The 24,229-nt window shown below is 44.9% G+C and overlaps 1 protein-coding gene across 1 annotated transcript in view; it reads right to left on the minus strand.

Moving 5' to 3' along the window:
- Positions 1 to 20,338, minus strand: part of LOC115787954 (semaphorin-6D-like) — a 70,037-nt gene extending 49,699 nt beyond the window's left edge. Inside the window, exons 1-14 of the mRNA XM_030740760.1 lie at positions 20,194 to 20,338; positions 19,846 to 19,960; positions 17,415 to 17,472; positions 13,795 to 13,851; positions 13,517 to 13,618; positions 10,074 to 10,164; positions 9,304 to 9,426; positions 8,383 to 8,471; positions 7,856 to 7,945; positions 7,622 to 7,749; positions 6,281 to 6,412; positions 6,006 to 6,161; positions 2,817 to 2,990; positions 2,593 to 2,733 (exon numbers count right to left, since the gene is read on the minus strand). Coding sequence (XP_030596620.1) covers positions 2,593 to 2,733; positions 2,817 to 2,990; positions 6,006 to 6,161; positions 6,281 to 6,412; positions 7,622 to 7,749; positions 7,856 to 7,945; positions 8,383 to 8,471; positions 9,304 to 9,426; positions 10,074 to 10,164; positions 13,517 to 13,618; positions 13,795 to 13,851; positions 17,415 to 17,472; positions 19,846 to 19,960; positions 20,194 to 20,338 — 1,601 coding nt within the window. The remainder of the gene's footprint in view (positions 1 to 2,592; positions 2,734 to 2,816; positions 2,991 to 6,005; positions 6,162 to 6,280; positions 6,413 to 7,621; positions 7,750 to 7,855; positions 7,946 to 8,382; positions 8,472 to 9,303; positions 9,427 to 10,073; positions 10,165 to 13,516; positions 13,619 to 13,794; positions 13,852 to 17,414; positions 17,473 to 19,845; positions 19,961 to 20,193) is intronic.
- Positions 20,339 to 24,229: the final 3,891 nt, after the last annotated feature.

Raw genomic sequence — 24,229 nt, forward strand, 5'->3', positions numbered from 1 at the left:
CAGGGATGTGAGGACTCAGTGACATTAAGCACTTCCAAGAAAACTTGAATACCAAGAACATGTCGGCCAAAATGTCCTTAGAACACACAATGAAACACATGATGACTCACACATACACGACTGACATCTCTCTGTTTAAACACACACACACACACACACCTGTTGCATGAGCTCAGGTAGCGTCTGCAGGTGGAATAAAGCCTTCACCATCATTACCAGTTCAGTTTTATTCATGCTGCCAGCCATGCCCTCACACACAGTTCACACTCCAGCCAGCCAAAACAGCTGCGTGTGTGTACATGTGTGTGTGTGTGTGTGTGTGTGTGTGTGTGGTTAAGGTAATCAGTGTTCGGTGTAATCCAAGTGTGTGCTTGCATATCTATTTCTGTGAGGACCACTCTGGTTCTAACTGTGGAACTGTCCTTCAAGAATCAGGTCTAGGTCAGGCTTAGGCATTTCACTGTGATGCTGAGGCTAAGCAGGCTTGGACTGCATCAACCAGGACAAAGGAAGAAGAAGAGTGGAAGGAAGGCTAGAAAGTGGGGAAAGGGAGGAAGACAGCACTGAGGGAAGAACTGACTTCTTCTTCACCAATCAGCGGACACAAGTCGACTCTGAAGTCTGTCCCGTTAGAACGCGGTGGGCTTCATGTTCACATCGTTTTGGACGCGTACGTTTCCTATTGGTAGAGCATCGCTGCTGGGATATTCTACTCTCCCATGAGTGGGAGCTTCCTGTTGGTGGAACACAGATAGAACAGATCTGGTGTCTTCATGAAATCTGTTTAACTACATGACGAAGGCTTGTGTGGAGAAATGTGTTGGAGTTCTTTAGGTGAGACTAAAATGCTATTTAAAAAGAGGGAACCTTGGATTTCTGTGATGTTTTTTCCTGTATGAATCCTTTCCAATGAATGCCTGAATCCCAGAAGGGCTCCTTCTCAAAATCTGGTCGAGTCTTTTTCCAGTTTGGATTTTAAGCCACTAAATTCAAGTCCTTGATCCTCGAGTCAAAGTCACCACTAAGTCAGGCCTCACATGTTTCAGAGAAAGGTTTTTCTGAATAAAGTACAAGTCAATTCTTCAGGCTCTAAACCAGGTTTACATCAAGGTCAGGTGGAAGAACAGTGGAAGGAGGAGGACAGTCGAACATCTTTGTTAGTGTCTTTGCATGATGGAGACAGCTGGTGGAAGCCTCTGTACGCTGCAGCTGTGTTAACACATCACATGGGTTGGCATTCATTCATCCTACTCAGTAATTAAAATGAGCCTGCGTGTGTGTGTGTGTGTGCGAACACATACACAGTGATGAATGTGCTCTAATTTAGGCAGCGAGCTCCATTCTCTTCAGCCTAATGTCGTCTATAAATAAGCTACTTTTTGTTCATATTTAACTATTTAGACTAGGCACCCCCCGTTTTCCTGTGTACACACTACAATATTAATCATGTTGCCAAATTAAGCCTCATATCTCCCAATTCTAATTTCTGGATGTTTTCCAGAGTTAACAGAATGAGTCAAATTCAGAGAAGTCAGCTGTAATCCTGCTGAAAACGGCTGCCAAAGGAGAGCTGAGGGAAGACATAAAAAGGTGCAGTTTAAACCTTGTGCAGCCGTGTTTTTAACTACGGTTTGTGTACAAAAACATTTTTGTACACACAATATTTTTTACATATTTTAATAATATCAACAATCAATAAAAACAGATATGTGTTGATTACTCTGGAGTCTCCTCAAACACTCTGGCCGGCGTTTATCCAGTGAGTGCAGCTGTGATCACTGTTTACCTCATGAGGCGGCCGTGGAGCGTCCACAACTACGGACTCTGGAGGAGGCTGTAAAACTTTGTGAAAGGAGCCGATTTGAGTCGATGAGCGAGTGAAGCTCCCTTCTGTCCGATGACAGAGATACTGAAGTGACTTGTTGAAAATTTCCAGGACTTCTCCGTCGGTAACCGCTGCTGTTTCTGCCGCTGTTAGCTACTGTTAGCTAGCATTACTCAGACTTTCTGACTAACATTGTCAATGACTCGCACACTCATACGATGTGAGAATGTAATCAAACTGTTTATCAGGGGAAAGTGTGATTTTTAGGACATCCAGCCTAACAATAGCTGCTGTAATGTTAGCTCATAACCAGCTGCTGTTGATGAGCCGGCTCCTCTCAGCTGTCCAGAGACCAGAAGGTTGCAGGTCTGATTTGCTGAAAATCAGTAATTGTGACAATATGGGGAATAAACAAGCATCTTTATGCACGTTTCCATGTGTTAGAATTCTTCAGTTCAGGAGATGATGCTTGAGATGAGGAGGAGGAGGAGGAGGAGGAGATGAGGGAGGAGATGAGGGAGGAGAGAAAGCAGTGGTGGTCGAGGAGGAGAAAGAGATGAAGAAACGTACAAATCTTAACTGGTCGTACATAGTTTAAAAGAATTACTTGTGATCTTTAAATGAAAACTAAACTTATACCTGACACATTAGAGCAGTTTTTTAGCTGTGTTCAGGTGTTTAGGGTGTTTATCAGATTTGCCCTTCCCTCTGGAACCTTCTGATACACTGGAAAGGTTTAAGGTTTTTTTCCATCACTGGTTTCTTACTTTTTACAGGCTCCGTGTTGGGTGCAGCGGCTGAGCGGCACTCTGATGACACAGCTGCTGAAGGCCACAAACAGGGCATGATGGTCTTTATCCAGCTCCAGGCCCAGAACCCTCCGGTCCTCCTGACCCTGAACGTTACACCTGGACACACAAACACAGTCAGTTAAAATAACTAGGAGCACAAATGTTTCAGTAGCTAATCAATTATTAGACACTGCTATTACTTGGATGGGTTGTAAACATCGATGTCCTCCAGCAGTTTGGATCCAAAGCTGTCATTTGGATGCGTGCTGGCCAAAACCTTCAGGACTCGTCCGTCGTCTGAGCCCAGGAACATCACCGTTCGGTCCTTATAAGGCCCGGCAGAAACATCCACCACAATCTGGGTCAGCTTGGACCTACAAGGAAGAAAGAGAAGATGAAAAGCTTTTCTTTGCAGAGGGATGTCAGATGCACGTGTAAGTATTTCTTTACTTTGATGAGCTAATGGCTCCAGTTATTCCCAACGCTCTAAGGGAAAGTGTGAGTAGAAGGAGTTCCTTTTTCCTAGTATGATGTTTCACTTTGTTTCACTTTGTTTTACTTCTCATTATTTAAATGCCTGGAAATTCTTCTAAGACCAACTTTACAATGTTGGACAAACTGTATCCAGAAAAATGTAACATGTGACATTTTAATAGTGCCTTCACGTGTGGTTTGATGTCACAATGTATGAATTAGTCTGTTCTGTGAGGATCTAAGAAAGATCGTCAAAGTTCTCTGATCATGCGGGAACTAGAATCGCTGGCATCGCTGGATGATATTTCCAACAGGCTGTCATCCGTCCAACAGGCGCTGATTGCTGATATATTCAGAGTGAAGGTGTGCATGCATTCCTGATGAGAATCAGTCACTGTGTACGCTCCACTCAGCTCAACACAGCAGAAAGGAAAGTCTCAACCATGTGGTGCTATTCAGCAATTACACCTTACAAGCTAATTAATGACAGCACTGAATTCTCAAAAAGGCAGTGCACAAAAGTAGCAAAACATGCAGGAATCACACAAAAAATCTTCTCAAAACAAGAGTGATTTTTTTTCTCTTTTCATATTCCCATGAGTGAACACTTTTCACCTTGCTGTTGAGCAAGGCCGATCAAAAGATGTCAAACTGGCCAAGTGGTCACACCTACTAAACAAACTGTACATAGCATCATACTAGATGTTTTAGTATGATGCCAGTCCTACAGGAGCCTGCAGATCTGACACAAAATGGGGGCTCATCCAGGATCCTGTCCTCAAATTGAATTGGAGTTTCTATTTGTTGTGTTATGTGTGTGTTTGGTGTTCCTGGAAAAGGTTAAAACAGGTTAACTAGAGTGAAAACAAAAAAAATCAAAGAAGGGTTTCTTTCTTGGTGTTGGGACTACAAACGTGTCACTTCCTGCTGTCAGTACTTTCCACTGTTCTCGGTCAGAGGAAGGGAAACTTTTTAAGTTAAGTTAACATGAGGCTCAGGAAAAAGCTTGAGCCTGCCTCAGTTTCATAATGAAAGTTATTGGAGAAATAGTGGGAGTGAACAAAGATCTGAAAAATCCTCTGGGGACCTTGATTTTATCCATACAACAGCAAAGAGGGTTCTTCTCTGTTCTTCCCCTGTTGGTCAATCACAGAGTCTAACTCTCTTTTTTGCTTTATAAAAACAGGACATTAGCAGACACAGATGCATATGATATATGTAAAGTGCAGCTCTCCATGACTGAGTACCTCTGATTGCTCGACTGAACCAGACTGATGTTACATAACAGAGTGAGCAGGTCTGCGCTGCCCTTTGGACACCCGTATTACCATTATCTGGGTCAGCACGGACCTTTGCAGAGCGGAGGCTAATTCATAGGCAGAATTAAGAGCCTCATTCCTATTCCAGAGTGGTAATTAGAATCCATCAGAAACTCATTTGAAACCTGCAGACGCAGATTAAAAAGGTCAGAGATTTTCAGAGCTGCCACAGAGCGAGAACTTCCTGTGAGCTGGCGACTAATCAGAGCTGATACTGATGATTATCCTCAAGGCTTCAGGTCGGGATGGTGGAGTTGGCGCCTCTAAGAGCTGCTGTAAATTCTGAACTCGTCTCTTATGGGTACACGTTACAGTCCGGACATATTACAACAGGCTCCCCGGAGGGGTTTGTTCTTCTGGTTGGACTAAAGCAGGAACTGCACTGAGAAAAATCAAAGCTACTCTTGAAACTAAAGTGATAAAAAGATACATTTCCAAACCTAGATGTTAAAAAGTGTTAACAATCCCGATTCCAGTGTGGGAGTTCATGATGACGACTCCACAGTGCAGTGGCTCTGACGTGTGATGCTGGTCCTGCAGCTGCAGATCATTTGTTGCTTCTTGTAAATTGCAGCGTACCAGAGAAACGCACAAACATCTACAGGCACAAAATGTAGACGCACAGCAGGAAGGAGGAAAATGTCACCGTCACCTTCTACAGCAGGTAAACATTACCATCCTACACATAATATCCACTCAGGAACAGCTTGAATTACTCAACCTCTGTGTATTACTTCCTCATTTTAACCAATTATACCTTTGTGTGACATTTTGTCATAATTAGCTAAATTCTTGAACTATGGCCAAAAATGTTTTGTGAGGTCACAGTGACCTTTGACCCAAAACTGAATAAGTTCAGCCTCAGAGAGAGAGAGATTTCTGATAAATTCTCTCAGACTCGTGTTTGAAATGATTTATGTTGACAGAACAATTTCATCAACAAAGTCATCACCCTCCACCAATGTGATAACACGCGTGGGCGGTGCAGGGGTTCAAACAGCAGGCAGTGATAGAGATGAGAATTAAACAGATCTCCAAACTGGGATTGTTTGTTTGAGGCATGAGGAAAGAATGTCCTGATGCATTCCAAAGAGTCGACCCTGTAAACTGAGCTCTGTGGCTACAATCAGCAAAGAGCAGCTCGGAGACTGTGGAGCACAGGGGTGGAAATATTCTCCTGTGTCGGCAGGAAACGAAGCAGAGACAGGGAGAGGACTGGGTTCCACTGAACAGCAGCAAGATCAGGATGCAGATGTCCTGCAGTCGGTCGAGGAAGGGAAGGCAGCGAGAGCCTGGCTTCTTCTGCCATCTCAAACCCAGACCAGAACTCGGGTAAACAGGGATCCGTATGCTGCGACAGATGTTTCTGAGCGCGATCCGTGTTTTAGAAGAAACACTGATGTTCACAGGCAGCAGAAGGTAGGCGTCACACCTCACTTGTGATAACTCTCCAGAATGAAATTAAGTTAAATATGATTCCCATATGTTAGAGCACTTGTTTCCCACTATGATATGTTATATTGCCCAGAAACATCCCTTCACTCAGTTTTGGGATATGAACCATTGCCGTGAGTGTGTGTGGGGGCTCTAAAATACCTGCTGGATGTCCTGGTGAAGCAGGGCCGGTCATTGACAGAGGGAACAGCTTCATCCATCAGAGGATATGATTTGATAAAGGTCAGTGTCTCATCTGGGAACTGAACCGAAGATTTGTAGTCTGAAGCTGAACCGTCACCTGCACACGTACCGGGCCTGGTTAGGTTACAAAATAAAGCAAAGGAACATGTCAGATCTCTTCTTCTGTCAGAAATATAAACACAGCTGGGTTTAAGTAGCTCTCAGCTGAAATGAAACCTGAATTCAGTCCTCACCTCGGTCTCGGCACTTGTTCGTCGGGTACTGGAGTCCACGATGAGTCGCTGGTTCTCTGCTCCTTGAACTTCCCGTTGAACACCTTCTCGATGTCGTCCATGTAGAAGGCACAAACGGCTGAGCCGGGGATGCTGAAGAAGAACGGACAGCACAAGTCAGCAAACCTCCTTTTAGCCAGCATCACACACTGAGAATGATTCTGATGTTCAGAAAGTGGAAGAGAGACAGCACGAGTTAAATTCGCAAACCCAAAGTGAAACTAAAACTCCAGAAATGTGACAACTTTCAAATGAAGAAGCTTGAAATGCGGTGAAAGACAGGCTGCAGAGCACGCTGCTGAGTTTGTGACTCACAGCAAAGTCAAACCTTATATAATCCAGACTGACTGCAAATAAATACCGACAGCTCGTTGAAGACATGCAGAGCGAGGACAGAGCTCTCTGCTGCGGCACTGTCATCTGCACACAGACTCAACCCGCCGAGCAGCAGCTAATGAGGTCAGTCACCGTGAGTATTACGAGCTCTTTGAAGAAATGTGAGGAGGGTGGAGAGAAGAAGAGGAAGAGGCAAAGAGGGACAAAAACACAGACGGGCAGAACAAAGAAGTTTTTCCATCTCTCCATCCAGTATGAAAAGTTATGTTAATCTATACAAACACCACAACACTCATCTAGAAGTCAAATCTTAAAGGGGCTGTCATTTCCAGCTTTGTATCTTATCCTTGCTGTTCACTACAGCAGCTCTGCATGAGTCACAGCTCAGAATAATCCTTCTTTATCTGATACCAGGCCTCTGTCTGAGACCAGCCGTTTAAGCTCCGCCCCTTTATGGCAACTAAGGGCACAACTTCTCTATGACATCATGCAGAGCCAAGTGTAGGAAAACAAACAGTTTGGAGCAGTTTGCAGCCTGAGCTTTGGGCCTGCAGGGATAATAGTGGATTAATCTGATCATCAACCATTGGAACAGGAGATTTATGACAGGAAACGAGGAAAAGCACAAACAATCCACTTTAACATCTGAGCAGTCTTTTGGAGGAGTTACAAATGTCCTCTTTCCAGAATATCCTGCCACTGTCCACCGGAAATCCAAGCATGTTCCAGTGAAACTGACCTCCCTCATGTTCCGAAGCATTCCGATCACACTTCCGTACCATCACCACCCTTTCCAATAAGGTCCTCATCGTCCAAAAAGTACCCACTTTCTACAGATGCCATCACTCCAAAATTTCTCCACTGCACATGCCCCAGATCTCTAAAGAAAGTCCTGTGATTGTCCAAAAATATATCTTTATCTTTGAACACTAATCAGACATCTGTCACCCCCTGAGAGATGAGTACCTGTTGGCCTGAGTGGTGAAGACTCCGACCACCGCGGGTCGCTGGTTGATCTGCAGCACGTTGGTGAGAGACTGAAGAACGTCGAAGTAGAAGAAGGAGTCTCCGGGAACCGAACAGTTGAGCCGAGCCTGAACACATACGAGCAGAGGGACGACTGATGAGCGACAAACTGAGACGAGTTAAAGTTTAGCGCCTGCGTGACTCCAGTTCAGCTCTTTTATTCTTCACTTTTACCTTCAGGAAGGAAGTCCAGTATCTCTCCAGAACTCTGGGAGATCCTCCGTTATCGTTCTTGCACACCCGGGCGACCCGAGAGAAAACCACCTGAAGATGGAGTGAGAAGAACGTTAGAGAGCAAGTTTACTCCATCATAGAGAGTCGGTGTTATTAACATGGAATCCATGTGAGGAGGGTACCAACAAACACCAACAGCGAGGATCCTGATGAATGTTATCATTAAATTTTCAGTGGAATAATACCGTGACATTTCACTGCTCTTTTGCTCAAATTAAAGAATCCAAAATGTAATTAGAAACTAACTAAAGAGGTTACTGGAGTCAGGAGAAGCTGCTGCTGCTGGCCAAGTAAAACTTTCAGCCAATCACACGTGGTCTGTGGATTCAGTCGTCCATCACTCTGACTGAAAGCGCATCGATCCTTCGCCGGTCGGTGCAAACAGGACGGATGATTAAAGTTCAGTTTTTCTTCTCTACTGTTTGTAGCACACACACACACACACACACACACACAGAATCAGGTACCTTGCCCAGCGTGGTGTACTCCACTGCGATCTCACTCAAGAAGAAGTAGACATAGTTCCCGTAGTCGATGGCGTGCAGGAAGTGCGGCTCTGCAGAGAGATTGGATTCATCAGTAAACTTTCACCCTCACTCTGAGCCGGTCTGCTCATCGCTGCTTCCCAGAATGCCTTTCAAACCCCAGGGATGAAGATGCTGAGGTTTTATATGAGTGCCACGTCTCACAGGATCGAGTCAAACTGGCTAAATCCAGTTCTGAGTCCTGCGATCTCATTGGCTCACATGTGCGGTACAATTACGTGTTTACTCAGATTATGGGAACATGCCCCTGGGAGGCTTTCACCCTCAGGATTATGGGTAAAAGTGAGTTTTATAAAATATTGCATTTCATGTATCACAGAAGGGAAATTCTACTCCTGAGATTTCTGAGAGGAATCTACAATAAGTTATAAACATGAATATAAAACAAGTCAGTGCTGATATGTTTGAACGTTATCAGCAGAATGAATCTCATTGGCTTAATTAACTCAAAGTGTCGCCTTCAACTCTGTGCTCGAAGGCTCCTTCTTCAACCTGATGAACTTAAACCTTTCCTTCATTTCAGTCTCACAAACACGTCATGTGTTTCAGCACACTCATCGTGAAATAAAATAACGGACAGCACGAAGGTGCAAAACCTCAGCTTTGCTTTTCAGCAGGTTTACATCATGATGTCTGCTGTGGGGGAAGACGGCTGTGATATCAGGTCATCACAAAAATATAAACGTGACCCATCGTGTGCTGATAGAGTGAAATGTCCCACGATGTGAGCTTACTGGGATCAAAGCTGGCACTTCAACGAACAGGAACGTTAAAAGTATCAAAAATAACTCAAGTCACTGAAGTTAAACATAATCCTGCCGCCATCATCGAGCTGCGACCCACCTCGGAGCCACTTGGAGTCGTATTTGACCGTCCTGAGGACGGGTCGGCCTTCTCCCAGGCTTCTGTAGATGACGGCGTCGCTGGCCAGGAAGTCCGTCATGGTGGCCGAGTAGAAGTCTCCACCTGAGAAAATCAACACTTGCCTCTGAGAAACTGAACTCCATCCACTAAACAACACTCGAGACTTTTTCAAATAACTGACATTTTTGATGGTCACATTGAGTCTTTTTAAGCCTTAAAAATAAGACGCAGAGCAGCTGTGAGTCACCTGAGGGCAGCACAGAGTGACGGGCAACTGAAGGGGGCGGGTGGGGGGTAAAAAAAAAAGTCCTAAATGCACAAAAAAAAGCAATTTTTTTGCATGCTTCACATTTTAAGGATAAATTGGAAAGAAATTTCCATATCTGAATTCCATCCATCAAAACAACTCTTCTCCAATCATATGACTGAGCAGACAACAACCAGCAAACTGCTGTTCATGAGAATGAGCACCCAGGACTCGAACATGTGAACTTCTTTCTAACTAAACCTTCAAACAAAGAGGTGCAGCCTCTCTCAGGTCCACACTTTTCCTCGACCCCCTCCGTCCACCTACAGTTCTTCGGGGCTGCGCTGATATGACAACACTAATTCTGGGTGAGACAATCAACTTTCAGGGGTTGCTGCCCCCATTTAGCCACGCCCCATCTGTACATTGTAGATGAATAAAAACTAGATTCTACCTTTGATTAGAAACGCTGAGTCTGAGAGTGGAGTTAAAGTCGACTCACCAGCAAACAGTCCAACGTTGGACTGCCCGGACTCGAAGGGGCAGCGAGCCTGACCCACCACCTCCTCCCCGACCTGCTCCAGGGAAGTCATCTGAGGGAGGGGGACAAAGGAAACAAGAACACAGATCAAATCACAAATGAGAGATTTATGAGCCGCAGACGTCAGCGAGCATTCGCCAACCTCGAGTTTGATCACGGGCGTGGAGTGAGAGCGAGCAGCTGGCACCTGCTTCATGTACCTGACACAATAACAGCCCCCCCACCCCATGACGTGATGCTGACAGCACAGACCGTCACCTCTGACCTGCTGGTGTCATCATCCATCCTCTGAGGAGCAGGTAGCTTAAAAAGGTGCCTGTGACAGCACGCTAACCTGCCTCCATAATGTGCTGACAGTTTTATTCACGGCAGAGGATCTCAGTTAATTATGCTGCTGATAATGTTGTAGCAGAGCTGATAGCGCTCTGATAATATTTCACTGTCAGCCCGGCTGCTGTGTCGATAACACTGAAGCTACGTTAGCTGAATCGCTAACAGAGGCCTCATAAATCCACCTGTCTGCTGCGCTCGGCCTCGGCGAGCCCACGCCGTCTGTAACTCAGCTCTGTGACCTTTCTGCTCGCTCTCTCTCCAACGCTTTAGCCATCTCCCTCGCCCCCCGTCCGTCACGCCGCCATCCTGAAGCAGGACAGACTCACGTCCCTCCCCTCTCCTCCCTCCATCCACTAAACTTCATGTCTCTGCTTTCCGCAGCTCAGCAGGAGACAACGAAGCTTGCTGAGTCATCGTCACATTAAATGAGAAAAATCACACACTTTAATTACACGTTTCATCTTCATGATTTATATCTGGGGGTGTCGTCAGCCCCTCGGACAGGAGGGGGAGGACAAATTAAAATCCCTCAGCATGACGGGGCACGTGATCCACTCTGACCACAGGAGCTGCTTAATGAAGAGTTTTCAGGCATCACACCCAGGACGCCATGTTCTCCGGCTCGGAGAAAGACTTCTTCCCCACTACGAGGCACAGAGAAGGGGGCGAGGGCTGACCTCGCCCCCTTCTCTGTGCCTCATCCAGTGGTGGATCCAGTGGTGGATCTTCATCTTAAACCTCTCCAAAGGTTCAAATAATGAGGTCAGCGTATGTTTGAGTAATCCCTGTGAGCCAAAAACTCCACACTGTTTTTTCTACTACTGGATCTGTATGATGTCATAAAGAAAAAAATATCTCAGACACTGAGGTCCTCAGCAGCTACAGAGGGCAACCAGTCAAGAAAAGAGAGAGGAGGTCAAACAGCTCGTTTCAGAGGAAGAAGTGAGGCGCTGCTCCGAGATTAAAGCTTATTTTCGACTGTGAATCATGCAAAACTGCTCAGAATGAAAATGTGGAGCTGGAAATGAGCCACGGGGTACCTGTGCTAAAAGCTAAGAGGCCCGTGACTCCAGCAGCAGGACACGCTCACGTCAGCAAAAGCTTTGAAGTGGATCGCTGCCTCACAGCAGTGAGAGGATGGCGCGTCCTCGCTAAAAAAACAACACTTTGGTGGATGATGAAAGCGTCATCTGTAAAAGTACAGGCAGATCTGATTCTGTGCCTTCAGTCAGCAAATGAAAGCAGCCATCACTGCTCATCTCCCAGATCCAAACTCTTCTGAAAGGAAGACGGCGCTCCTCGTCTTCAGGTAAGCCGTGTTTCTTCTCACTGCCGGAGGTTTCAAAGCACAGGAAGCTTCTGCTAAACGGGGTCATTGGCTGTCAATCAAACCCGCAGCACCGCGGCGGCGTGGAAAAAAATGAGCACGGTTCTGGATTGACACCTGAAATTGTGGCTTTTGTGAAAGCATCGCATTTGGTCTCGCCGAGGCGTCTCGAGCCACCTGACACTTTCAATTAGGAGCCGGGGAACGCTGTCAGAACAAAAGTCACGCCATCGCGGTGCCACATCTCTGTGCTCATTAACCCGACGTTAGTGACGACGGGTAGAAATTCAGCTGCTGAGAGGATAACGGGCAGGTTAGAAAAAGAACAAACGCACTTATAGACACACATCAGTGTGCTGTTAGGAAACAGTGACGTGAAAGAAAGGCTCCATTCAGGCTGCACTGACTTTATGTGACTTTTATAATCAGTCACAGCAGCAATCAGCAGGAAGCACCACTAGAATTCACTGATTGGCTCCATCAAGTAAAAGGAATTTAAAAATTCAACATTTAAAATGAATAAATCACAAAATATCAACTCCATTACTTTTGGTTCATTTCAACATGACTCACGTCACAGAAACAACCTGCAGGATCGGGGTCGGCTCGTCTTTCAACTAAATTCTTATTGCCCAACAATCACTGGTGCTACTTTCACAAGGAGAAATGCACTTCAGTAACTGCTGCTCAGGCTTAGATCATTATTACTCAGTGCTACAGCTACACATGTGCAGAGGAGTGAGAGTGGATATACTGGACAAAGGATGCTGAAGATGGAGCTGCCAGACAGGAGGAGAAGAGGAAGACCACAGGAAGTTCATGGATGTGGGGAAGGAGGACATGCAGAGGGCTGGAGTGACAGAGGAGGAGGAGGATGCTGGGATAGGGTGAGATGGAGGCAGATGATCTGCTGTGGAGACCACTAAAGGGAGACACTGCTCCATCTGCCTTAGGCCTAATGACTGCTCGCCAAACTGAGACCCCCTTCAAAGTAAAATTAGCTCCTTTTGAAATGTGTTGGTTGCCGCAAAGCTTTTATTTTGAAGGTGAACAGTCTCGTTTCCCGTTTGTGTCACATTTTTCAGTTTCACTACAGCTCGTCGAGCATCTGCCATGCAACCTGCAGGCGACCAAAGCAATCACAACAAGGTTTTCAGGGCAGCAGCTTCTCTCTGACTGATTTCACCCAGACTGCCAGCGCCCAACCGGTCCCCCTACCCCGGAGACCGGAGGCTGGCAGCGGTCACCGAGCTGTGAGAGTTCACTGAGCATTTACTCACAAACAGCCAAGCCTGCAACACCTAAGAGAGGCAGAAATGAGCAGGCTTGTAGCATGTGACGGTAACATGCAGATCATGCAGGTAGACAGATTCAGATTGCATGTTTGGCTATATCAGTTGATGTGACTGGGAGCCTTGTCCAGATTACTGAACAGGGTTGCCAGTTTTTACTTGCCTGTGCCTAATGATCAATTGTCTCATAATCCACATGAAGCCAAAGTGACAGAAAATTAATAAAATTAAAGACTAATTAAGACCGCTCTCCTGGGCCTTTTTCAGGGAACTCTGTTCTTTGATTATTAAAGACCTGCAGACACCCTGTAGCTGCAGCCTAAAAGGCATCGATATTATTGAGCTGGAGAAGAACTCTAAATTAATGGCTAAAAAGCAGCTGTGAGTTCTTAAAAACACCGAGCACAGTCTGAGTGAACACGTCTCTCTGAATCCACGAATGGGAGGCTCACCTTGTAGTTTCGGCAGGTCGGGTTGAAAGCGTTGGTGCCGCAGGCGAACAGGGTCTCATCGTTTCGGGGCACCAGCACTTTGACGTAGTTGTAGCACTCGTCCTGAAACACAAACGCAGAATTATGTACGAATTATTGCCACTGTGTCTCAGTTCATCTCTGGTTTCATCAGATCTGCCAGGGATGAAAGCTTTCCTTTCATCTGTCTGTACAAATCTGTACTTTTTCAGTTTAGGGGAGAGCAGAAAAAGTGGACAAAGAGGAAAATGAAAACTCACGCTGTTCTTCCCTCTGACCGTACACTTGCTGACATCTTTGGACTTCCACGTCAGCTTCTGAAACACAGGAAGTGGAAGTTCAGGACGTCATTTTCTCAGCAGTGTCGGGTGCAGAGTACTTGATTACAAATAAACACACAGGTGAGGAGGAAGTGAGCGCAGGTGAATCAGCGAGCAGTTAGTGAGGCTGCAGCTCAGAGTCCGAAGAAAAACTACAGCGTTAAATTCTGTCGTCTGGACCCAACAAAGGCGAACACCAGCTGATACAGCATGAAAGGAGGTGCTGGGGTGGAGGTGGGCTGCAAAGTGGCTTGCAGATGTGCAGCAGCATACCCTATATGAAACAGGCCTGAACTAACACTATGTTCAATTAAACCACAGACACAGGTTTGTGTTTAGTGCTAAAATATGATTTATGAACTGCAAATCACACAAACAGCAACTGCTAAAAGATAACAATTCATCACTGCTTTATTTATGAAAGCAAGAACACATGGCCAGCCTACAAACTGGTGCTTTTATTAATCCACACTTTAAAGGTTGATTATTTACCGAGTTCAATTCTCAGGAGGCAGAAAGCTCACAGCCAGCCTACAGATTTAAACCCAGGACCCCCCCCCCATCCAAGCTGTCACGGGGCAAGAGGCGGGGCTACAACAAGAACATTAAGCTAAATAATTGGCTCCCAATTGGCCAATGGTGTGTTGGCCCTGTGACCTGGCAGTCAACCACCAATAATAATATATTTGTCCAGGTCTCCAATCACAGGTGCAGACATCTCAAAGCACTCTATACTGTTCATAAAGTTACTCATTGAGAGCTTCGAGTAGACATCCACCCACCAAAGAACATGAACAGTGTGGAACAAGTGGAAGTGACGGAGGCTGCTTGCTGCTGCCTCCATCAGCAGCACTTCATGAAGGACAGCAAAGTGAAGAGGAGCTCTGCTGGACAGGTCTGTAAATCTTTTGTCTCCAGATTTCTCACAGAGTCTGTGTGGACCTCCTGATGTGGAGCGACGTCAGCTGAAAACAGCCTGACTGATAAATCCAGCTGAGATGATTCTGATTAGTGAACCATGATGTAACATTAAAGGCTGTGATTAGGAGCGAGATCCTTAACTTCTCTGGCTAATGCAGAGCAATTTAATCCCTGGTAAGGGATTTGAAAGAAGTCTGATTAGATGAGTGGACTCACAGCTGGATGCAGATGATTGAATCCTGACCCTTCCCCTAAAAGAACAAACAGAAATGGACCAAAAGTCATCATCTGACCTTCTGGTACCATCTCAAAGGTAAAGTAAATATTTGCTCTCTCTCCCATCCACCCCACACTAAGAGCCTGGCATAAGCAGCTTTTTCCTTCACAATCAAGCAATAAACAACGTGATCAGAACGTGTGGTGGATTGGATGCTCTGGTAAAATGCGTCAAACCTCAGGAGAACCTGAGTCCATATTAAACATTAAAGACTTGTTTTAAGAGTAAAATATATACATATATAGATGGAGAGCAGACTGTGATGTGGTCCTCGGCCGTGCTGCTCGGGTCGAATAACTGATAACGAGAGTAACAGCTCACATCAAAGAGCTGCTGCCGCCCGCCATCCCACAATGCACCGGGAGGCCCATTACTGTCAGGAGCCACCCTGTAACCTTTTCTCTTTGATGAGGAGGATGTGTGCAGATCAAAGGAAGCGTGTCCTTTGTGCTTCCTCACACATTACAAGCTGCTGGAGTTTTGTTCTGCACGCTGATATTTACCACGTTTATTGTGCAAAAAGTAAAAAGGTTCTTTCTGCTGCGCTGTCAGCCGTCGGGACAGAAGCTGCTCTCCGCCTTTCAGAGGAAGATTCTTATGTAAGACTTAATCACAGAGTGAAGCTGCAGCACAGACATCAGGCCTATTCAACACGTTCTGCCAAACAATTCAAGAGCAGCTCCACACACAGACTAATTATGACCAAAGTTAGCCCGGATTCTCTCCAGCCCATTACCACCTGAACCATCTGGAGATCTACATCTACTACTCCATCACAACTGAGGCTTGCTGATGGTCAGCTGAGGAGCATGAAGTGATTTCAGATTCTGGGAAGAAAAAAATCTCCATTTTATGTCATTTGTGCCCAACAGAACATCAGCCACAGTACCAGTGAAATCAAAATGACAAACATCTGGGCGGTCTGTGTGAATAATCAAAGAATGACTGCCAAAAGCTCCACCGGGGAACCTTTTGGCTAGCTGTGACTGACTCACAGTGGACCATCTGATCGTTGAGCTTCTCTCTGATATTGTAGGACCTGACAGTACAAAGTCCCTTAAGACAGCTGATGCATCCCCTCATCTGGTGTCCACGTGGAGAATTAATCTTCATGCAACTCAGGCCTGACACATTAAGGTTTTTTGTTTTGTTTTGTTTTCTTGGCTTTTAAAATCAATCTGCTGCACATAAAAACCATCCATTCTTCCTGTTTTCTTTCTTCAGCGTCGGTTTTCGCAGGCTTCAGTCTGAATATCATCATTTCTTATTGGCACTCTCATTCGCAGACTAAGAGCAGCTAGGTGCAGGCATTCTCTACCTCCACCAGTTCTCCACCAGTCCTCCCAGTTAAGCCTGGAATGGTATCCATGTTGCTCTGAATCATATGAATACCTTTGGCTACTTTTGATGGTTGTAGAGCAGAAATTAAAAAACACATTAATTACTCAACAACTTGAAAAATGTCACGTTTGTCTTCCTGAGCAGAATTTCAAACCCTCAATCTACTTTATCATCCCTGAAGCACCAGCTGAAGCACCAGAATTCAACCTCTTTCCAACCATAATTCATCTTTACCAGCTTAGCCGTTTCCTGTTGATCAGAGGTCTAGAAGACGTCTTAACCATCTTCTAGAAATCTTTTTAATGACCTGCACAGACATCAGTTCAGCTTTCACTGTTCTGAAAGAATCTCAGAGTCCCTCAGACGTCTGGTGTCTTAAAACAGGTTTTTGCTGGAGATCTTCTGCATAATCTTAATCAGCTTGATCCCAGTTATGGCAGAGCTTTATGCTTTGTCACTAATCACATATTTCATACTCATTTTTCTCTGCATCGTAACTTGGACTGACTTCATATCCACTTATAGATCTTTCCATTTCTCTTCAGCTGATGATCCAGCAGCTACTTAACCTCTGATGTTCCTCAAATATACAAACCTTTGATGAGGTGCAGCTGCCCTCAGTCCTCCACACACCCTGGGCTCTTTAAAACTTTATTATCTGATGCTTGTACACAGCTTTTGTAATTGACACAGTCTCAGAGGAGATGCTGAGCTGGGCGTGCTGAGAATCTCCAAAGAGGAAATTATGTGTTTTGCTGTTTGCCGAACAAACTTTGACCCCTGCCAGCCTTCTCTCAGCGCAGTCACCATGCTTCCTGATCTCCTGCATCATTCCTGCATCAAAATGTCAGGTTACTGATGAGGATTATGGACAAAACTGCAAAAATAAGAGTTTTGCATGAACCACCTTTCTGAAATGATCTAAATGACGTGCCTGTTAGGGAAACACAGAGATGACTCCACGTTTTTTTGTTCTCCAGAATCAACAAGAATAAACTGTTTACCACGTTAATCGACTCACCAGCCGCGGGACGAACTCCTCCGACGCCGTCGTCAGGTTCACTGCGAACACGTGATCCCTGAGGGGTTCAAAGCACAGAGTCAGCGCTCGGACTGCACCTCACACCTCTTTAATGGATTGTGATCAGTGCGCTGCTTCAGCCTCGTGTATGCTTGTATCCATTTCTCTGAGCTTGTCTGTGTCAAATCAGCATTAAACATGAGAGTCCCGCCGTGTCTCTGCCACTCCTGCACGTTTAAACTCCACTGAACTCTGCTCTGCCCTCAGCATCTTCATTCTGATGCTGGTTTGTGGTTCTCATGCACTGGGACACTTTATTATATTCCCTTTCTGTGCAAACTTACTTAACAAGAAAAACTACGTTCTTACTCTCAGCATGTTTATTTAAACCAGAGCTTCAGTATGAGAGCGATCAAATGGAGCAGCAGGAAACAGAAGTGGATACGATGAGATGATGAAGTTCAACTGAGCAGAAGCCAAAGACAGAGTCCATTATGGAGCTGCGGCTTGAGCTGATTATCATTTGGTTTAACTGATTAAGGGTCATTCCATATCAGTTCACAAAGACCCCACCATCTCTGATTTCCCTGAGAACCTTCCAGGGCGATGATACACTTCCTAACAGGAAAACTGCCACATTTTAGCTCTCCGTGGAGCCATCTTCAAACAGCTTCATCTGCAGAGCTACCGAACCCGTGTTTAGGCCACATGTCTGCTGCTGCTGCGACTTCTGATCGTACGGCCTTTTCTGAAGGCCTGTAGAAAGAGCAGCTTCAAAGAGAGGGGCCAAAACTCATTCCCATATATGAGCTGTACTCTAGGTCATGAATGTAGTCCCATCAGATGAAAAGCCTTAAAGACATGAGAGCTTGAAAATGAAAAAACGTATTTTCATTCCAGTTTGTTGTGATATTCCAAAAAAAATGTCAATTGGACTTTTCCAGAAGATTTGGGGTTTAGTAGTAAGATATCCTGAATCTGTGATGGTGTTCTGCCTTCGCTTTACTAAAATGAGCTTCTGAAAGATTCATATTTTTCTTCACGGCCTCAGAGTGTGTATTAGAGCTTTTTTGAAAATGGCTCCACAGAAAATGCTGCTCAGAAAAGGCTTGAAAATGCCCCAGACTTCATCACAGAAACACTGAGGAAAGTAAGAACAGCAGGGAGCTAAAACTTGGCAGTTTTCCTATTGGAATTTTTTCAGGGAAGTCGGAGCTGGTCGGGCTGGAAGCGTCTGGTGAGTTGACATGAAATGACCCCAAGGCCAAAGCAGTTTTTAAAAATGGTTAAAAATAGTAAAAGTGAGATTTGTGAGCTCACTGTGATTGCTGCTTGTTCTGTTTGAACAAGACTCCAAAAATATTCATTTTCCTGCTTGTGAGAAAAAGGCACCAAATCCTCCCAGATCACAAATTCTGGCCATTGTTTGCCTGAAAACTGATCTTCAAATATTTGATTGTTCAGTTTCCAGTTTTTCCTGTTGATTACTCAGTTTTTCTGAGGGTCTGTGTGCATCTGATTACTGCAGCTTTCTGATGGCTGTTCCCACGCTCTCAGGTTTTATTGCCGTTGCTTGGTTGACCTTCATTTCCTGTTTACTCCCACAAGTATTCTGGTTAGACTCTTGGCTTTCCTCAGTGTGTGCAGCTGCTGTGTGTACGTGTGTGTCTGGCCTCTGCATTTGTGTCTTGTTCCCCAGCTGTTTCCACTTCCTCTGATTTATGTCTACATAGCTTCAGTTTTCCTTTGTCACGATGTCTGCTGGATTGTGGAACCCTCTCACCCTCCTGTTAGTGTCACGAGTCTGCGTTTTTGTGACTCGTGTATCAAACAGATTTATATTTGAGACTTTTGCTCAGCCTCTGCTGTTCTTCACATGCATGCAAACCTTTGAGGTGCACCTTTAAAATGGAACAAACTGCAGACGGCCCTGAACCAAAAAGAGCTGATTAGATTTAATAATGAGAGGTAACTGCTGCTGCACTCGTGTGCTGGAGAGACGAGGTTGACGAGTTGTTTGATTTTCTTGCCCTCTTTATTTTGTTTCCAACAATGAAACCAATTTATGGACAAAAAATGTTGACTTTAATTTCTCCCAGCCTTAAATTTGAACAAAGAAAAACATCAAATTGTCACTTTAAAGAGGCTTATGGGACAAAAGCAATTATGTGATAATAGAAACAGTTTAATTTTCACATTAATTTTGTGCTGATCTAACTTCCACTGACTGACTCATTGTTGCAGCTCCAAAAGTGTGCCGGTAACCTGACCCCCCACCACAAGGAAATGACTTCTTTTCCTCTGAATATTTGTGCTGAATGATGCAAAAAACTCAATCTGTGGGCTCGTCCTGAGGACGATACATGGACATGGACTGTGTTAAGTTTCTGCATGCGTGTGTGTGTGTGTGTGTGTGTGTGTGTGTGCTGACCTTGCTGCGATGTACAACACGTGATTGATCCGTAACATCCTCTGGAAGTCCAGACCCAGACGCAGTGTGTCGTTGTCCTGAAGCAGACCCTGAAAACCTGGATACTGATACGACTCTGCAAACACACAAAAACACACAACACAGGAAACGCGCGCAAGTATGTATGTGTTCAGAGACCGTGCTCACAAATCTGTGGTCATTTTGTTAATCAGAGAGAAAACCAACAGAAACACAGAAGGCTGTGTCTTTGTCCAATCAGATGAAAGAAGGGTTGCCTATGCGACCACATCAGGAGGCAAAATGAAACGAGAGCCTTTCATGAGCTCGTTATCACCATCCGATACTCACGCTCCGAGCTGACCACGCTGATTGGCTCCAAGTCTTTGGGAAAGGGCGTGGTCGAAGCTGACTCAGACAGGAAGCAGGAAGTGAGCAGCAGAAGGAGCAGTAGGGGCGGGGGCCCCCACGGCAACAGCCAGGAGGTCAGGGCCATTTTGTAGCCAGGACAGGGAGGGAGGGGGGTGCTGGGGGGGCGGTGATGTCAGCAGGTCATGGTGGACATCAGCTGTGAGGAGAAAGGAGAGAGAAAGGAGTGAAGGTTAGCCGGAGAGGTGATCCGACTTTGGCCGTGGCCATAAATCATGGGGATTAGCATTTAGCCCTGCAGTTAGCCCTGTATTAACCTGCCAGGCCACAGAGCTAAAGCTGCAATCAATTCTATGGATTATCCGGCTGCTACGCGTCAGTGCTTCAGTACAGACACACAGAACTGTCAGAGCTGCACAGCCATAATGAAGTCAGAGATACTGACGAATCAAGGCTGTTCGGAGGACGCTGACCTTCAACCTTTAGAAGTGAAAAGTGTCAAAAGCCGCAGTTCCTCTAAGGTCCAGCAGAGGCTCCAGCTTTACAGCCTCTGGTCTCTATGGCTAATTTCCTCCTCTATATCAGCTGTGCAGCATCGAGACTTCCAGCCGTGGAGTCCAGGCGTCTGTGGCGGGGTGGAGGGTGGACATGGAGTCATTTATTAGGAACGCAGTGGTCTTGTTGGGTCCTTCGTGCTGCATGTTGTGGTTGTGTTCGTGCAGAGACCCTCGTTTGTCCTGCAGTCGTGTTTTATCAAACGGTTTTAATTTGTTCACTTTGTTTAGTCATTAACAGTCAGGAGACCTCAGGCAAGGTCGCAGTACTCCATCACAGCAGAGCTGCAGGGCTGCACAAGCAATTACTTTAATCATCCGTTTTCACTCTAAGTGAATCAAATACTTTTTGTTTGTTCTTCTTCTCTTTCAGTGTTTTAAACTTGTCATTTTTTCCGTTGCTCTCTTTTTTTAATCATTAGCTTTTCTTTTTCTGTTACAGTGTTTTTCTGTTCAGCTCTGTGTTTTTATTCATAGACTCTAATAAAGCTTTTCATGATCCTAGTTCATAATAAGCCCTCTTTCTCTGATACTGGACCTCGGTGCAGCCCCTCAGCTCATCCTCTCTCTGAAATAAGCTCTTTGAGCTCCTCCCCCTTTAAATCAGCTTCCTTCTGATTGGCCTTGTCATGTAAACAGCAGGTCTGACCAGCACGTGGGAGGAGCTTCTGTGCCTCCTGTCTGCTCAGGTCTTATCCTGACTGTGGTCCAGTCAGCTGCATAAAACCCCCACTGTTCCAAAGCGTCTGGCTGGCAAAGGCTGAGGTCTACAGGCTCACAGCATACAATACGATGGCAGCTGGAAGCACTGCACGGCAGGTATTAATAAAACACTGCAGCAGATCAGCACTGTGACAGATATTTTCCTTATTAATAAAACACTGCAGCAGATCAGCACTGTGACAGATATTTTCCTTAATAGGTGATTTTTTTTCCAAGTAATATCAGAAAATATATTCTTCATTATCCCCTGAAGCCCACACTAACATGTCCAGTATTGAGAACAAAGGTCTTTGGTGAGCTCAGCTTCAGTTTGCTGGTTTCCTTCTGTGTTTGGGGTAAAGATCAAGTCCCCATTTATGGTTTGGGGGGTCAACAAGAGACGATTTTTGCCCTGGAGGTCAGTGTCACCGCTGCCTCTCCTCTCCTGCTCTGCCCCTTTCGTTTCTGGACATGCCTTCAGTGGTGACTTCTCCTCCTCGGATCTCTGATGTCATGCAGTGACTAAGCAGAAAAGAAGGGAGCATGAAGGTGAACGCTCCACCCTCCCATCGCCTCTTCCATCACCTCCTCCTTCCTGTCGTCTCCTCACCTCTCATGCCTCGTTCTGTCACACGAAGTGACAAATGAAAAGCAGAGAGGTGGTCCCAGAGGTGACAAGCTCTACTTCTCCTCCTCCTCTTTATTCTCTGGCCTGGAAATGAACTAAAAAAGGAGAAGACTGAAGGCGGTGTCACTCTCATACACCTCCTCTTTCTCCTTCCTTCTTGCCTCTTCCACTTTTTCATGTGAAAAAATCCCTTTTCCTCCTCCTCAGAAACCTGTAGGAGTCGTCTGTAGCAGCGGAAGCCGCACATGCTAACACCTCCCTCGCCTCCATTACCGAGGTGTGAGTGGAGGAGATGAGCGGGAGGCAGACAGGCGCTAAGAGCTTCACGCTAACACACAAACAGTGTTTACAGGGGACGGTGGAGGCATGAGAGGCTCGAGGCTCTCCCTGAGGAGTGAGCTTCTTCAAAGGTGCAAGTTTCAGATATTCGGGCAGTCATCAAATACAAAAATCAGCTTCTTCATGAAACCATTTCCAGGGGGCTCCAAGATGGCTGCCATCTAATCAGACGGTGCACCAAGCACACCTGAGATAATATAATGGGGGGAATAATTACTTGATCCCCTGCTGAATTTGTAAATTAAAGAAATGAAGAGTCTGTAAATTTATGGTATCTTCATTTTAATGGCGAGAGACAGAACATCAAACAAAATCCAGAAAAAACTGGTTACATAACAGTTATGAACTGATTTCCATGTCACAGAGTGACGTAAGTATTTGATCCCTGCAGCCCAGACAGGATTCTGGCTCCCACCCAGCCCACCCTCATGAAGCCTGTTTCTGATTGTTTGGTAGTGTAGGGTCTCTGTATACTCAGCAACCAAATGCCACAACAGACACACACGTTCTGCAAAAGTGTCCAGCCCAATAATGCAGTATGTATTTATTTATATCTTTGTTTGTTTGTAGGTGCAGAAACTGCATGCCGACAGGTAGGAGAGAATTAACACAGCATTAGTGTTCAATTTGGATCTCACACTTAATGACAATGGAAAAGGCTCTCCCAGTCCCCACAAACAAGCAACATCAACCCCAACCACAGACATCCCTCTATGGTATTGTTTAAATCACAGTGTGTGTGAGTGCGGTTTAAGATGCAGGAACCTCCTGACGTGTTTCTTAAGACTGAAATATGAGCACATTAATAACATGATTTATAGATGTCCTATCAGCACTTTTACAAATAATTTATGGACTGAATCATTTTAAAAAGCCGTAAACTGCCTGTCAGAAACCACTTTGTGTTATTCATTTAAATATAAACTGTGTGCTCTGAAGGTGGCGCCCACCGACGTGGATCCAGGGCCTCGAACCAAGCTAGCAGCTCTGAGCAGCTCAGCATGTACGCTCAGTTTGTTCTGATGTTAATCTGCTGCACTGAAGCTGGACCTGCATCTACTGCTGGGACCTCCAATTTATTCCTCATTTATTCTTGATATGAATATTTTTTTATTCATATTTTTACATTATTGAGATAAGATTTTATTGGATTTTTCTTTATGAGGGTCCTTAATATTACAAACATTTAATGCTGTTATGAACAGCTGGTTTTGAATACAGTTTTTTTAATGGTATAATTTGTTGAGGTCTTATTACACAATAGTTACTCTTGCACCTGACAAAGTATGAAAAACTAAAACTTATGAAAACTAAACTAAAACTAACTGAATCAGGGAAAAAAGTTAAATGAAATAAAACTAAACTATAATATAAAATCCTAAAGCATTGTGACCCTGGTGGAGGGTACTCCTGACACTCTCAGGCTCCTAGTTTAAATTCTATGAAAGGCAGAGTCCTCCTAAAAGCCCTCCATAGAAAACTATTTGAAACAATTTTCAGAAAATTTTATCAAACTTAAACTGTTATCTTTTATGTTTTTTTAAATGGTATCAACAAACCGAGTAATATCTGAATAGTTCGAGGTCTTGGGAGCCGTTTAAAATTTTTTCTCTAGCTCAAAGTATGCTAAACTGGTTAACTGTCAAAACAGGGTGGGTGTGAAAAGGATTTCAGACTTTCTCCATTCAATTCAAATGGCAAAAATAGAATTCATAAAAAGTTAAATATTTTAAAAAGTATAAAGGTTACAAAAATGAAAAGTAATCACACAATTCTCCAGAGAAAGCTGAACGTT

This window comes from Archocentrus centrarchus, chromosome 11 (assembly GCF_007364275.1).
Source record: "Archocentrus centrarchus isolate MPI-CPG fArcCen1 chromosome 11, fArcCen1, whole genome shotgun sequence".
Taxonomy (NCBI): Eukaryota; Metazoa; Chordata; class Actinopteri; order Cichliformes; family Cichlidae; genus Archocentrus; species Archocentrus centrarchus.